Source organism: Gavia stellata, chromosome 5 (genome assembly GCF_030936135.1).
Source record: "Gavia stellata isolate bGavSte3 chromosome 5, bGavSte3.hap2, whole genome shotgun sequence".
NCBI lineage: Eukaryota > Metazoa > Chordata > Aves > Gaviiformes > Gaviidae > Gavia > Gavia stellata.
Window position 1 is genome coordinate 37,202,195 of NC_082598.1, and position 16,081 is coordinate 37,218,275.

Consider the following 16,081-nt stretch of genomic DNA (forward strand, 5'->3'; position numbering starts at 1 on the left):
CACACACCACCACCACCACCACCACCCCCCGCCATGCTGGTGACCCTCTCCACCATTTACAAACATGACAAGCTTTTTTATTTCTACTTGGGAAAGTATTTCTTAGATGTACACAATGGATGCATAGAGAGTATAAACAACATAAACCCAGTGCAGTGCATAAAAGATTAAAGCAGACAAGCTTTATACACAGTTGGTTTTCCAATAACCCCAACAGGAACACTATCTCCAAAAAACTAACTATAGCTACGGGGACACACACACATATATCCATGTTTATAGCCACCTGCTCTTTTCCACAAAGGTATCAGGCACACAAAGAAGCAAATCGATACCTTTTCTCTCCTAAACAGTCAACACATGTCCCTATCTGTGGCCACTTACTGCTGTTGCGCTTTAACACACCTCCACATTCACAGTTATTTACACAAGATAAGAAGTACTGGTTTCCAGAGCTGTCCTTTTCTGTGAAGCAGGATGAAGAGCATGAAGCAGGATTCTCATGGGTCAATGATCAAATACGATAAATGCAGTTATGTTGGGTTTTTTAGAGGAATGTAATGATGTGATTGTGTTTTAAGAGTGCAACCAGCAGCCACCAAATAATCGTACAAGACTGGAAGGTCTCATCTTCGAGCATGTTGTAGGTAATTGCCTTGTAGGTTTTAAGTGAGGATTGCTCAACATGCAGCGCAAAGACCAAATGTAGCCTGCAGAGTCCTAAAACATGGCCTACGGATGCCCTGTCCTTGTGACTGCAAGAGAAGGACAAAGCTGATCAACAGCACATTATTCTGTATTGCTGACAAATACAATCAAACATTTTTTGCCTCTCCAAGCTGCATGTGCAAAACAATGCTATGATTGTATGAGCTAACATCTTTTAATACTGACAGTCATAAACAAGTTAAAGGTATCCCTGCATTTTAAAAATTGCACACTATAACTTCAGCATACTGAGGTTTGGGTATTTGCCTGCGTAGGTACACTGACTGGCCAAACTATTCTCAGCCAATTCTATCTGCGTGTATTTTATTCCAGAATGAACGCTCAGTTGGGAAAATACATAATCCTGGAAGAAGCAAAGCACTACTGCAGTGACTACCCCAGAGTTATTACTTAACTTTTACCAAGCAGAGAAGGCTCTGGAGTATTTTTTCACTCTATGTCTTCTTAAAATTTATGAAGTGGAAAACCCAAAAAAGCATATCACTTGTTTGGCAAGTTGTTCGTTCATATATATACACACACATATATATATTAAAATTTAAAAATCCCCATGTGCTTGTGTGGCAGCACCATATGGTTGTTCATCTATAATTTTCAGTTGTCTCAATTTTAATCAGTAGGTTTACACCACAGAGAAAAATCCAAAGACAGAGCTATGGATAATATTTCTGGTACTGTAGTGCTGCATTTTGAAAAGCATGTTCATTCGAGCACATGTACCTTCCAAGAGCCAATAAAATTTTTTAAAAAGCAGAGTTCTCCTTTCAAAAACAAATATTTATACTTCCCAGAGTAAAGATTCACAAAGATAAGGATTTTTTTCCTTGGACGAGAATGTTTTAAGCACCTGCCGTTAAGGTGAAACTTGTATACACAAGAATATTATTGGGATAGTTACATGCATGTCATTGTGGGAACAGCTTGCTGAACATTTCCAAATGAGATGTGAAGCCCTTCACGCTTAAATCAGAGAGTGAGATTTAAAGCACAAAGACCATCCAAACATTTTCGTAGCCGTATTATTCAACAGCTGACGTAAAACAAACTTGGGAGATCTCATTCTTTTGTAGGCCAGATAAATGTTTCCACTGGTGACTGCAACAAGATGCCTTACAACCTTGTCTGCAGCAGATAGAAATCATAAAACAAACAGATTGCTAGCTAGACAGATGGGGAGATGTTATTTCTGCTGGTCAGGTGAGGAGTAAGAACTGGTTATGAACACCAGACAGAGCTGTAGCGTTTTATCTGTTCTAGAAAACGCTAACTGGACTTCAATCATCAGCAGTGGGGAGCAAACAAACCACCCCCCCGAGCATGACCTCTCCAAAACTTTATGCATCACCAGATAGTTAATTCAAGAGTTCAGCTGTTTCTTGCAAAGAAAATGAAGAAGATATACTGGCCATCGTTTTCTGTGGCATAAACTTAGATATAAACGAAAGGAATTGTGTTAAAATGGATCTTTAAACAACCAAGAGTTGTACCTCAGGCTCTCTAAAGAACACTGCTTAGATTTTTTAAAATCTTTGATATATCAACTTCCGCTGTCCAATCACAATGCAAAATAATGATCCATAGTAACAGAACGAGAAGGGTGGTGGTGCTCCTAATATTCAGGTTACACATTCCTAATTTGACTTGGTTTTAGTGTCATTTGGCAAAGCCACTTGCAAATCAAAATTACTCAATTCTATTAAGAGCTCTTGATTTAAAACCAATTAATTTAACTTTAAACTAATTACTGCAAGTGCGTAGCTAATAAATTTATGAAAAATTATGAACAAGCAATTTATTTCCTCCTATTTTTAAAGATGTGAGTGACTACTCATGCTGGGGGGAAATTCTGTGGGACAGAAAACACTTGAGGTCTTGCCCAGCGGAACTGCACAAGCAGCAGGATGGCACGCTCCACCCAAGGACATTCCTGTGCACTGAAATGATCACAGCCCTGTAACAGTAGAAGAGCAAGCTGCGCTGGCTTTAATCATACTGCTATTCATGAAATGCACTCTTCCTGGCTCACTGCCAGCCAGGTTTGATGCACTTAAAACTCAGCAAAGAATTTGGCCCAAAGAATAATTCAAAAGCAAAATGCCAGGACTGACTTTCTGCCTTGAAAGTTTTGTTTACTCCTTTGGCCAGAACTTGTTTCAAGGGCAGCAATGTAATGCATGCTTTGTATAATTATACATAAGATATATTATACATAGGATACAGGCGATAGTCAGGCATGCTGTTTTTTTAAAATGAGGTATTTTCATATGTTATGTTCCTGTCTGCTGTCAAGAAGCTCAGCCAAATTTTTACACTCTACTTGAACAGAAGGAAACTATTACCTTATCAGCAGTAGATAGTATTTCCCTAAAATACATGAAATTAAAATCCCACTAGAAAAATCCCACAAGGAAGGGAATGGCTCCCTGATGCCCTACTGCTAGACATGAGAGAATTGGACATTTTACTACAGGAGTAACAATATGTGGAAGCAATAGTTTTCCAAGATCTCCTCTTGCGAAACAAAATAATAGCATTGATTTGCTCTAGAACAACCCACATGTAAACTGTCTTCAGTCAGACACGTTGCACTTAGGCAACACAGTTAGAGAACAAGTACTCTCAAGGGGTCCCACTAAAAAAAATGCCGGAGATGCGAGATTCCTACTTGAGAAGGACACATATAGAGCAGGAGGAGACAAAATCATAGCATTACACTTTTCATCATGAAGGCAGAACTCTCATCTGTTTAAACACATGTCCATATTATTCCAGTTTGTAAATGCTGCAGAATCACCATCTCAGAAGAAAGGCTATTTCCAAGGGAAACTAGTTGACCTGGCTAGAAATGAGGACCAGAGATGTAAGATCTGTAGGGAGGGGAGCAGGGGGGAGTTGCATGCCACAGCTGGAGCTGCTGTAATAGCCCTCCTTTTTGGCAGTGATTGTTTCCACCATGTCACCTCAACTCACAGTCCCCAACATTACATGTTTACATCTTCTCTTTTGCACAGTCTCTGGTGCTCACTCAACCCAGCACAAAGCCTATTTGATATAACAAACCCACCCTAACACTCACTGGCTCCAAAAGATAACATGAAAGCAGATACATCATGTTCTGGCAAGTTAGGTGAGTTGTGCCATGTTACCAAAGGTCCAATGAGCCAGTATAAAGGAGGAAGAACCACCCAGCTGAGGAAGGAAGTAGATATCCTCTTTTTGGCAGCAGCAAACCTACTTATGGATCTACTCATCCATTAGAATCTTAAGTATGTATCTACTCATCAATACCATGCACCTTCTCCCTCATATACCAACTTACAGGAAAGCTTCCAGACCTGGAAACCAGGACTGCAAGACAAGAGGTGGCAAAACTGCAGTGGCTGAGCCCTGAAAACGGGGTGGTTCTGACTGATGCAGAAATGTGCTGCACACAGCCGTCTGTGCTCTGGGCTGCACCATGTCACAACTCAGCTAGATACTCTGTGTTAAGGTGGCAATTTCTCTGCCTGAAATAGTAAGTGATGAAAAGATAACTCCATTACACCCAACATCTCTGGTTATTTTGCATAATAATTACAGGACTACTACCTCCAACCGAACAGAACCCCACCCTCAAGAGAGCAACACAGGCCTCAAAACCCCAAACCCAACAGCTGACTACATTCAGGATCCCTCATCACTGGTGCTTCTCCTGAACCCTAGTGGCTCAAGAAAGTGTACAAGCTAAATCCAGATTAGTTTTTGAACAGCCCCCAATGCCTTTGCTGTGATAGGATTACATCCTACTCCACAGAGGTGGTTTGAGAAGGAAGGGATACCTGGAAAGCAGCCTACCGCATGCTGAGGGCAAGCACCTGGCAAAGGGCTGCAGGCAAGCCAAACTGGGGCCAGCTGCAGTGAAGGAGAACCAAGATTTCAACGGTATCTCGCAGAAGACTGTCTCAAGATGGCACAAACAAAATTAACAACAACCCTTGACATGTAACATCAGAAGAGGAAAAATGGTGTCTGATATCAACTATCACAGGATAATGCGAGTTAGCTTAGTGGTGGGTGGTGAACGCAATTTTATCAACATTACTTAATCCCTACAGATACGTTTATTCTACAAGTATACCCCACATTTCTTGATAAACAAACTGGCTTTCAAATCTCCAGTACTTTTGCCTGCAATCAGACAAAAATAAACTTAGAAAACAAAGAGTGCAAATATTACTTCATTGTACTTCAACTGGCATAACAACTATTGCAGGCAACTGAGACGCAAGTCTTAATGAGCAGTGAAGCAGCAAATGTACTAGCACTAGTTTCAGGGAGAATAACTATGTGTTACTAGACTGGCTTAAGAAATGCCCTTCATTGTTTATATACCAGAGGCTTTCTGAATTATTTTTTTTTCTTACTCCTTTCTTTCCCCACTTTTTAAAATACTTACAATTCAAACAACAAGAAAAGCAATTTGTACCCAAAAATTTGAGGAAGAATTCACAAACAAATATTATACCATTTCAAACTGATGTATTTTTCAACAGGTACATAAAAATAAAGAATGGTACATTACAGAGACAGCAGTTTCAGTAAGACTGTGCGGCCCAACCAGATGACATATACAGTGTCTTAAAAATGATCTAAAACACTGCTGGGTACTCAAAAGAAAATCACATTCTACCACATAATAAGATGGAATATGGGTTCTAAAGAGAGACATGAAAGAAAATTAGGTTATTCAGAGTATGCTCTGAACTGAGCTCTCTACAGTTTGTTTCCTGCCATAGAACTCCCACACAAAAAATGCCTCCTCTCTTCCAGACACCTTCTTCACTTTTCCACAAAATAATTCTCTGCTTGAATTTGAGTAATGAGATAAAATAAGAATGTTTTTCAGCTATACTGTGCAAGCATGAGCAGATTTCCAAGAAATATTTATTCAGATATTTTTACAAAGAAATATTGAACATGTTATCCTTATGGCACATTAGTTTCCTCTAGGTATCGGGTAGCATATGCTTATATATCTCAGAGCAAATGCAGTAGGAACTCTGAGCATTTTGCTCCACATTATCCAGTAAGTAGGTAATGGTCTACTGCTATGGCTATCAGAACTAAGACATAAGAAAAACATGCAAATATGATCTTTACATAAAAGTCAGCAGCTAAAATCATCTTTAATCCGGAGCCTTCATTGCTGGAGCCCTCCTCCTGTAGCCAGCATGCACCAGATCACTCTAATCCCTTCCTATAGCCAGGGGGCAGAGAAGATACCTACCAGAAGATTCAAGGTAAGATATACTGCGCTTGGGTTTTCACCATACGTGTTTGCTGACAGTAAAGAGTCTTCACAATTGTTTACCAAATGCTTGCATGACACTACTTGCTTAGAAGATGGTGATGGGTTGTGGGAACAAACACTGCACAGCTATGATCATGATATACCATTTGACTCCCTCAAACTAATTGTAATGGCAGACTCATGGTGGGATTTTCAGATTTCTTCCTTGTCTGAAAATACAGTCTGGCATACTTTCATAGATGCAGATATACTAGAGTCCCAGGCTGGAGCACGGAAGAGTCAAGTCTATCCACAAAAATCCCTATGTTAGATAAACCAGTTGCACAGGCATAAACTGGCATGAAAACCTTTAAGATTATAACACGAAATAGAATACCTGTAGTTAAAATACTGTGTTATAAGTGTCAAACAGTGTAGGTAAATAGCTAGGCTTTGAAATTTTAAGAAGGAAGGAAGCCAAGTGGGGAAATAGGGACCTCTAACGAATTCTATTCTTGAGCTAAGCAGACGCAAATTCCTCTACCTTTATGCTTACTGATGTTTTAGCATCACTCTGACTCAATTTTCTTTTCCTTTGTAGATGAAACAGTGGTAGAAAGCAGTCTCTGTCTGGGAAAGGTGCATTCATGCTTCCAAAGTGGACAACTAAAACTAAGTAGGGAGGAACTGCAGAAGCAGAGAAGGTGGTGTCCAACTCTGTTTTGAAGAAAAGTGCTGGGGGTGGAAGGCAGGGAGAAAAATCATCATATTGAATAAAGTACAGAATGGCAAAACCAAAGTGATGTGATGGTCTGAAATACTTCTGGGCTAGGAGTAGCTATTCCTTCCCATCCTTATCTTTTCAATACTGTCATTCAGTTCCTTGCTGTTACCTTTGTCACTAAACATTACTAACAGCAGAATACATGTTTTATAGGTTAACTAGATCAATGCAATGAAGAAAACAACCACTTGCCTGGCTATTCCTGAGCCTGAAAATAAGAACTGGAAGTAAAGGGGTATGTTATTTTGGAATACGTAGGGTGCTGAAGGCAAGGCAGAACTTCTCCCAGCCCAGGATTCCCTCAGACTATCCATGTCAAGCCGGAAGTATAAGTTTCCCTTTCTTGCTCCCATTACCTCCACAGCTGTTCATCTACACACATCCCATGCAATGGTCCGGATAAGAAAAACTGAGTGGCTCGGGGAAGGAAGAGGAGGTGGGGAACGACAACTCACACACTTCAGGAAGCAGAGTGCTTCCCCGTTGTCCATGTTTACTACACATCCTCGTGTTGACACAATGTGGGAGCAGAAACCAGAGCAAGCAATGACTGCTACTTCAGCTGCCACCACCACTCAAAGAAGTGCACCTGGAAATCACAGCCTCAAAGTCAAAACTGCTTCTTGGGAAGCCTGCACAGGGCATGGAAGAGACGAAAGTTCAAGGATGTCATTTCAAAATACCTTTAACCAGTGCTACCACAAAAAGCAGCTGTCCCCTGTCTCTTCCACCTGACTGTTCATTCATATCCCCAGGTCACCTTCCCTCTCTTGCTTGCATAAATAGGGGTGGGGAAAGGTGAACAAACAGCAACTTTTTTTTTTTTTCCCCATACCTGATCTGATTCACTGTCTGGCCATGCAAATGTTCATGCCAGTATAAGCAAAAACATTGCAGGGACAGAACAAAAGGCTAGAGGTAGCAATAGAGCAGGACCCATTCTTTTGGAGACTTTATCAGCTTAAAAGTGTTTGCAAATCCAAGCCCTAACAGCATAAATGTTTGCATCTCAGCCACTTAACGCCTGATGTTGAAAACCCTGCAGAAGAATTGGAAAAATGTGAAAGTGATGACTTTGCCTGTAGAGATATGAAATAAAGCGGAGTAATAGGTTTGTGTTATTTTTGGTATTGCCTTGAGTTCCTAACCATGTTATTTAGCAAAATTAGTAAGTGTTAGCAAATTAGATTGCTTAAGTAGATGAACACATGAGCACATACATGCAATAACGATTATAAGAGTGAACAGCGTAAACTATAGAATCTTTGGACTCTCCCAAACCACAGCAAGAAGGATTCTGCACGAAAGGAACTCCTCAGTGCCTGACCACCAAAAAAATATTCCTTCAGTTATCCCTCTAACAAAGGGCACTACTGAACCACAGGGTAAGCATTTAGGTTCTTACAGTATTAGCCACCCACATCATATGCATGTTCTGCCTTACCAGATGGCCTGTAATCTGGTCTCCCTTGAAGCTGAAAGCATCACATTAAAACTCCTAATTGGGGTAATATATTCATAAAGTAATGACCTCAGTCAGTGTGGGTTACATCATCCAACAGGATCATGAGAAAGCTCTAAGGCAACCAGTAAGAGCTATGAAAATACCCCCTGTATTTGAAAAAAACTCACAAAAATATATAAAATTATAGAAAATATGTGACGATAATAAAACCAAATTATACTTAAACATATTGACACCAAAAGCAAGTTCCTCAAGTCTGAGGGAGTGTTTTACAATTGCAGACTGCTCACAGCCAACTCTTACCCCTCTGTGGTGGAGAAATTGAGTTTCCACCGGCTGGTTAAGGAAAGCAGGCTTTTCTCAGGTTTGTATGGGAGAAGGGAAGGTAAAGGACTAAGGCAGATAATTAGACGGGGAAAACATTTACCTTTTTTTTTAAAAAAAAAAGATATTGATTTAAATAATTTTTGAAGACTTTAACCTTTCATTATAGAAATTTGGTAGAATTTTTAGAACTTTGCAAGCTCCAGTCTAGTACTGCTTTCCTGAAATCAGTAGGAGCTTTGCCAATATCCACGTTCAGGAGGAGCAGAATAACTCCCACACTGAACATTAATGGAAATTCCACCTTTAACATTTTCAGCCTTCAGTTTTTAACAGAAGAGGGAACAACCATGAGTAAGACTATCTGAATTTACAGTCTATTGCACTAAGGTCTAGCCTGCTGCTCGTTGTTTATTGGGTTTGTTTGAGAAATCTAACAAGATTGGCCAGTTTTACTACAACAGCTCCAAGTCCTACGGACAACCTGAAACTTCACAGTTGTATCAAATGTAGCTTTGTACAGAGACACAGAGTAGGAACAATACTAGAAAAAGAAATTAAAAAGAGGACAAATAACAGAGAAGCTGTTCAGAATAATTAATTATGGGATGCAAGAGGAGAGACTCAATGGGCCTTCCTTCAAACATTTTGCTGAAATAAACCCAGCCAGAAGGCACTGAACATGAAACGTATTTAGTCACCTCTCCCTGCTTAACGCATGGGAGCGGATTTCTTCCCAAGGCACTACCCCTCAAGCTGCCATTTACGGGTCCTGAAGTCCCGTTTTATCCAACCTGTTTTTCAGGCATCTATCCATTTGGTTCTCCTCCTAGCAGTGGGTGCAGTTTTTTTTGTCCAGTAAAAGAGAGAATTAATAAAATTATAATCTATACAGGTGAAACAGTAAAGAGGTCTTCCTTGTTCTAACATATCCACTGTCCTGACAGAGAATTTTAACAGTTCAAACCCAGAAAGCATATACAACACATCTGAATTATTACACTGCTAATACAGCAGTAAGCAGGTGCAAAAACGGCTTTCTAGAGAGGCTTTTCCCCCCTAATTATTAGTGACCTCCATACTAGAGCTTTCAATAGCATCAAAACAACACATGCACCCCAGTCAGATGAAGTAGAAGTTATAATCTCCACATTCGTCACGTCAGACAAATTACTTGCTGATAAGACACTTAGGCAGTTTACCGCCCAGCAACTCAAAAGTACTCTCACCAAAACGCTGCACAAAATACAGTGTACAAAACTAAAATACAGCACTTTACAAAATCAGGAGTTTCACTGAAATTGCTACAAAGCAACACATACATTACTAAAACAGAAACCAAATGCACTATTGAACAATGGATGGAAACCACTTTAAGTATACCGAAGTACACCACTTCGTCATCCGTCATGCACATTAACATAATATAAAGAAACCAAGCTAATCACACTTATTTGTCCCAGACACAGGAAGACACACATACAGGTGGATATACACAACCCTTCTCTATCAAGTGAAGCATTAGTGTTTGCAGTATATTAACAGTTGTCAAGAGAATTCCAAGACAATGCTGTCCAAGCGTCAACATTTTACATGTGTGTGAAGCAGAACTTCAACCCACGAACGGCTAATAATATTCAGGAATTCACCTTCAATGCACAGAAATAGTATTTAAACAGAAGGAAAATATTTAATCTCTTTCACAAAAAAAAAAGGCAAAAACCCTAAAAGGCTGAGATTTTTAGAACTGATTAAAAATTTTGAGCATGTATGGAATAAAAGAGCATGATTATCAGACCAGTGATCCGAAAGCACTTTCAAAACACCCAGAAACGCGGACTGCCTGCTCAAAATTTTATAGCTTTGAGTTTTATAGTTTTGGCCAAAGCAGAAGTTAAAGACAAATTTCCTCTTACAATAGCATTTAGATTCAGAAGCAACTCCTTTTCTTTCTTCACCTTTTGAATTCAATCAGGTATGTCCCTATTTTTTAAAGTTCAGAAACGTTTAACACCACACATAAAATCAGAGGACTCTCTCATTGTTGTTCCAACAAAGCAGGGCTATAAAACCCCAACTGAGGTTACTGGATGGGATTCAGTTCAAGATTAGGTGTCTACCTGCAGGTGTTCAATAAGCACAGTAGTCGTCTAACATCTCATTCTAGTGATCAGAGTTCCAGTCCAACCCAACCAAAGGAGCTTAAATCAGCTCATCTTCAAAGCAGACACCCAACCAGGCAGCTACATCACACTTTACATTACAGTGGCTGTACTGACTAGATAGCCACTGACTACAAAAGCAGCTTAGACATCTCAGAGTTGATTCACTTGCCCATACATTTGAGATGCCATAGGGTAACGAGCCTCGAGCCTCGTCTCCACCTTTGTTCCAGAAGACCACTGGTCTCTTACTGTCCATGCTGTATCTACTGACCTTGTGCAGTTGTCTCTGCTAACCTAAAGCATCTCAAATGGCCATAGGCATCTTACTATTTTTTAAGTAAGTACACAGCACTGCTAGCACAGATGCAGGCAGCTATATTCAGGTATTGATCTCAAATGGAATCTCTTCTATTATGTTATTTAAAAAAATTTCTGAGCAAATAGAAAAAGGTATCAATATGAAGTAATGAATACATAAAAAGAAGATAGAAACGCTTTCAGGAATATATTCATTTCAGTAAGTCTAACTAGCATTGTATTTCAAATTTTGCTATAGTTTTGTATGGTTTAGACATAATATGGTTTAGACATAATTCCCATGCAATTAAAAATGTATGAAGAAACAGATGTAGTCATTTTGTATCAGCAGGTTTTCTTGTAAGCCCTTTAAAGTCAATAATGTTATATGAAAGGGCAATTTTCCCCCCGCATTTTGATTCCCCATTCCCTTTCCAATTACTACAAAATATAGCATTATTTATAGCCTGAAATGTATTCTACAACATTCTTAGAACTACAGTAATTTGCCAGACTTCATACACAAGTTACAAATACCCCCCCCACTCGATACCTTATCTACAATAGTTCCTTTCACTAGTTAGAATGAAGACAGTTTTTGTTACTCCTATCAGACTGTCTCTGCCAGTGTGCATTGCTGAATATTCAATAGCCACCAAACATCATACACTTTACAGATACCAACACATGTAAACTATCTTTATTTACTATACATTACATGGATTTCTTCCACAGCAAAGGATGAAGAGTCACATGAATAATTTTGAGCCAGCTATAATACATCTGCAACCATCCCCAACAAACCCATGCACACAAATGGGATAATTTATCTACTGAAAATCAGAAATTGTTACTTTAATGACAATTCTCTCACAAGAAATCTTTCCCTACTTCCAGTCATGCTTTAAAAGCTTCTTAGGAAAGTCTAATCATGATGGGTCTTCTTATATAATCAATACAGCAAATTGAAAAATACTTACGGTTGATGTGATCAATATAGTATACACCAATCTGAGGATCATATGCGGCTTCCCATCCCCATGGTAGTTCATCCCCAACACAATCCGCAAATGACAAAGGCTTTGTTAACCTAAAAACAAAGAAACAAGTTAATGGTATAGCTTTTCTCTCTTCCATACATATGTTTGTTATTCATATTAGTTCCTATTATGACAGAAGCTATAGAAAAATAGCAGGGAGAAAGAAGAGCAAGTTGTTTTCTGGCTCTTAAAAGTTTAGGCTCTTGATTGTTTTTCCCTTATTCCATCTTTCTGAATTCATTAACTCCAAGAACATAATATAAGTTATTGCAAACATTTTTCAGTGCAGGCACTCAAGTGAGAAATTCACTGCAACATCTTTCACATTTGACAGTTTAAAATTAAACAATAAGCAATAGCTTGTAAAAAAAAAAAAACCTACACTCCTATTTGTCCCCAGAAGAACTGGACCCTTCAACCTTGAGTCTGTGATGAAAGCACAAGATTTCAAGGTCATCTTCTCTAATGACCACAGACAGGAAACTCGGGAAAGAGAACACAAATCACCTAAGATGCAGTTAGCAGCACTCATCAATCCATGTACTTGAATAAAATAAGCAGTAGTGTGCACAGAGCAGACATTTTATAAGTAACATTTAATGGGCCTTAGATGTTCACATGGTGCTTTTTTAGGAAGACAGACAATTAAAGTTTTTAATTTTAATAATGAAGCACCTACTTGTTACAAGAAATAAATTGATAACAATAATACATAGGCTTTTTTCCAATTGAGGCTGAGCAAAGCTTTACATCATCATTTTTTTTGCCTTTTTTTTTTAAAAAGAAATTAGTATTGAGTTTCCTGTTGATAAACACACAGATAAATGCCATGTCTGATATACTGATATATTTAATAGGAAGAACAAGAGATTTAAGGTTTTATTGTCACCATAGTGACAGTAAGATTCGTACATATCCAGAGTTTAAAAAAATCCTCAGAGTAAGATTATCAAGAGCAGTTTGTGGGACACACGAGCATCACCTCCTTTGCTCACTGCTGCTTAAGTTCTATAACCTGTCTGTTTTTTGATCTTATTAAAATTCTATACAAATAAAAAGCTAACAGTCCAATTCACATATGCTCTTCTGTGTTTCAGGTTTTTTTTTTTTCTTCAATTATTTTCTGACCAAAAGAAACCAGTTTATTGACATTTTTGTAAGGAATGAAAGAGAAAAGAATAGTACATTTTACTTTCTACAAAATTAATTGGCTTTTTTGTGTAGAAAACACCAGATACTTTACAAACCTATTGAAATGAATTCTTCGCAGAATCACAGAATCATTAAGGTTGGAGAAGACCTATAAGATCATCAAGTCCAACCATTAACCCAATACCACCATGCCCACCTAAACATGTCCCTTCATGAAGCCGAGAAAATAGAAATTTGAGCACAGGTTTGATTTAGAAATCGCTGTCCCACAAATACATTATTATTATTGATGGATCTGACCTACCAATTCTTTAAGTAGGGCAACACTTTATTCCTCCAAACTAGGATTGCAGAAATTGCAAAGAACTAAGCTCTTAGGATCCAAAACCGTTTCATTTGTGATTTTTTTTCAATTTATTTTTTTTAAATTGTAAGCATGAATCCACTTCCTCATTATTTCTCCACAGTTTACAACATAATCCTATGAAGGTTACCAATGTTTAATTTGAGGTCCTGAACACATTCACATGTGTAAGGTAAATTCGCTAATTTATTGCTACTTACAAACTGCTATGCAAAACCACTAAACACACTGAAAACTATTACAAAATTCAGGTGATATTACCAATATGGAATTACATCTGAATCACTAAGATATAAAATAGAGATTATAAGCAGCACAAGAAAGCTGCAAGAGAAGTTCTGTTTACTGGGAGAGATTCTCCATGAGAATGGCCAGCCACAGACAGTTTTCTCAGTTGACTCACAAGGTGTATCTTCTGTAGTACCTGTTCTCCTTTTCAACCTTGACCCACTATATGGTGCCTCACAGTCCAACAGCTCCTTTTCTAAAAGAAATCTTAAATGGACATGACCCATCCTCCTCATTACCATGCAGAAGAGGACATCCCACTGAAGCTGACTGGGGTAAACTCCCCAGCAACCTCCAGGGAGAAACCAGGTCTGTAGTAAGCCAAGCCTACCCATTGTATCCTCTCCCACGGCTGACAGTTTTAAATCCAGACACGGCTCTGAGTGAGGCTGCTCTGAGAAGGAGCTCTCCAGAAACCCCACCTCAGACCTACCACTCTGCTCCTCACCCTCCTCCTCCTCCTCCTGTCAGGACAGCAGAAGCTGTGCTGCCGTGGCCAGGATGGCAGCTACACAGCTCAGCAGGCTAACAGCTGGCCTGCAAAGGTGCAGCTGTGCAGCTGCCTAGCACTGCCGTAGCAAATGCACCTGCCCAAATGCTACCTACTAATAATTACCAGCATCACTTCAAAGATTACTGTTTTGTTTGCAAATAGTAGCAGCTAAACAGAAAGAGATGGCTCTTGGGAAAGCAGGAGAAGCCTTTTAAAGCCAGGATAACGCACACAATCACAACTTCAGCCAGGCTGTCCGCAGCATGCAGCAGACTGAACACAGGGAACCCATGTCAGAGAGTTCCCAGGCCACTACTGCTCAGAGGAAGCATCAATCACATAAAAGCCACAGCGCTTTGGTGAGTTTGGTTAGTCGTGAACCTGTGCCAACTACTAGGGCTCATCTCGCTCTGAAGAAAGTCCTGCTTCAAATCAGATTACAAATGTGGATTTTCAAAAAACATTTCTTAAACTGAATAAAAATCAAAGTTCAACGTCATCCTTAGCCTTAATGTTATAATATTAACTCAAAACACAAGTCTTGTAGTTCAAGTAGTAAAAGTATTTGAAATACCATATAGCAGAATAGGGATCATAACAAACCAGTATAAACATGCCCAGATGGTGTCTAATAAATTCTTTTAGTACTCTGCATAAGCATTTAATACCTTCACCAAAGATACATACCCACAGAGTTAGCAACAATCACAAGATGTGATTTTTAAACCACTTCTGCAGGAGAGAGATAATCCCAGTACTATCCTGGCTTTTCATCTGCACTCCACACCAATTTTATTTTTAATCAAATACTGACTACTTACTACGTTAGCTCATTCTGTAGGTTAGACTGCAGACCACTCTGGCCATGTGGATGTTCTGTCCAGGTGTTATCACCTGTCAGAAATCAGACACTGTGAGAATGAGTTTCAGCAGCTCTCTCATCCCAGACGCTCTATAAATTGAAGCAACACTAAAAAACTGTGGAAAAGTACTTGAGTGACCCACTCAAGACCTTAAACAAAAGTAGAAGAGGGAGACAGAGGCCCCAAAGTATAGGCAGAACTGGACAAATTCTGCTCTGCTGGATCATGCTTGGACATTGCAGCCTTAAGATCTGAACTATGTCAGAAGAACTGCTCCTGAGTAGATTTTTAAAACATGAAAAGGTTTGTACCTAACAAGATCACAATTACCTAAGAGTGTTATATCCCCACGACTCTCTTTTTTGTTCTAGGGTCTTTTAATAGCACAATATTTGAGCCTGACACGGACTTTTACAATTGAGCACCAATCAGCATAAGGTGATATTAGTCTGCTTTGGGCCCTCAGAACTGTCTCAATATAAACAGCATTTATTTTCAAAATATGTATGGATGCAGTTAACGTGACAGGATGATAAATAAAATGCAAGAGAAAATTTGCAAGACAAAAGTTGAAAGCAAAGAGAGTTACAAGATGTAATTGGAAAGGAAATAATACCTAGGAGCAAGGACTGAAGGAATCTTGCCTGTGTGAAGATCATTATCTGTGATATAATAACCTATGACAGACAGACTGCCATTACATTCATTAACTATGACCCAAGAAAAATTAGGTTTATTGCACCATAATGGAGGATTAAGTGCTGCATCTCAGGGCACTGATATTCTGAGGTAGTTTACAATACTTTTTCAGTTTGTAGTCATCAATTTACATGTTCTTAAAAGAATGC

At 39.0% G+C, this 16,081-nt stretch overlaps 1 protein-coding gene across 1 annotated transcript in view; it reads right to left on the minus strand.

Moving 5' to 3' along the window:
• WWC2 (WW and C2 domain containing 2) overlaps positions 1-16,081 on the minus strand; it is a 104,450-nt gene that overhangs the window by 54,252 nt on the left and 34,117 nt on the right. The window contains exon 2 of the mRNA XM_059817429.1: positions 12,014-12,123. Within this exon, the coding sequence (XP_059673412.1) occupies positions 12,014-12,123 (110 nt within the window). The remainder of the gene's footprint in view (positions 1-12,013; positions 12,124-16,081) is intronic.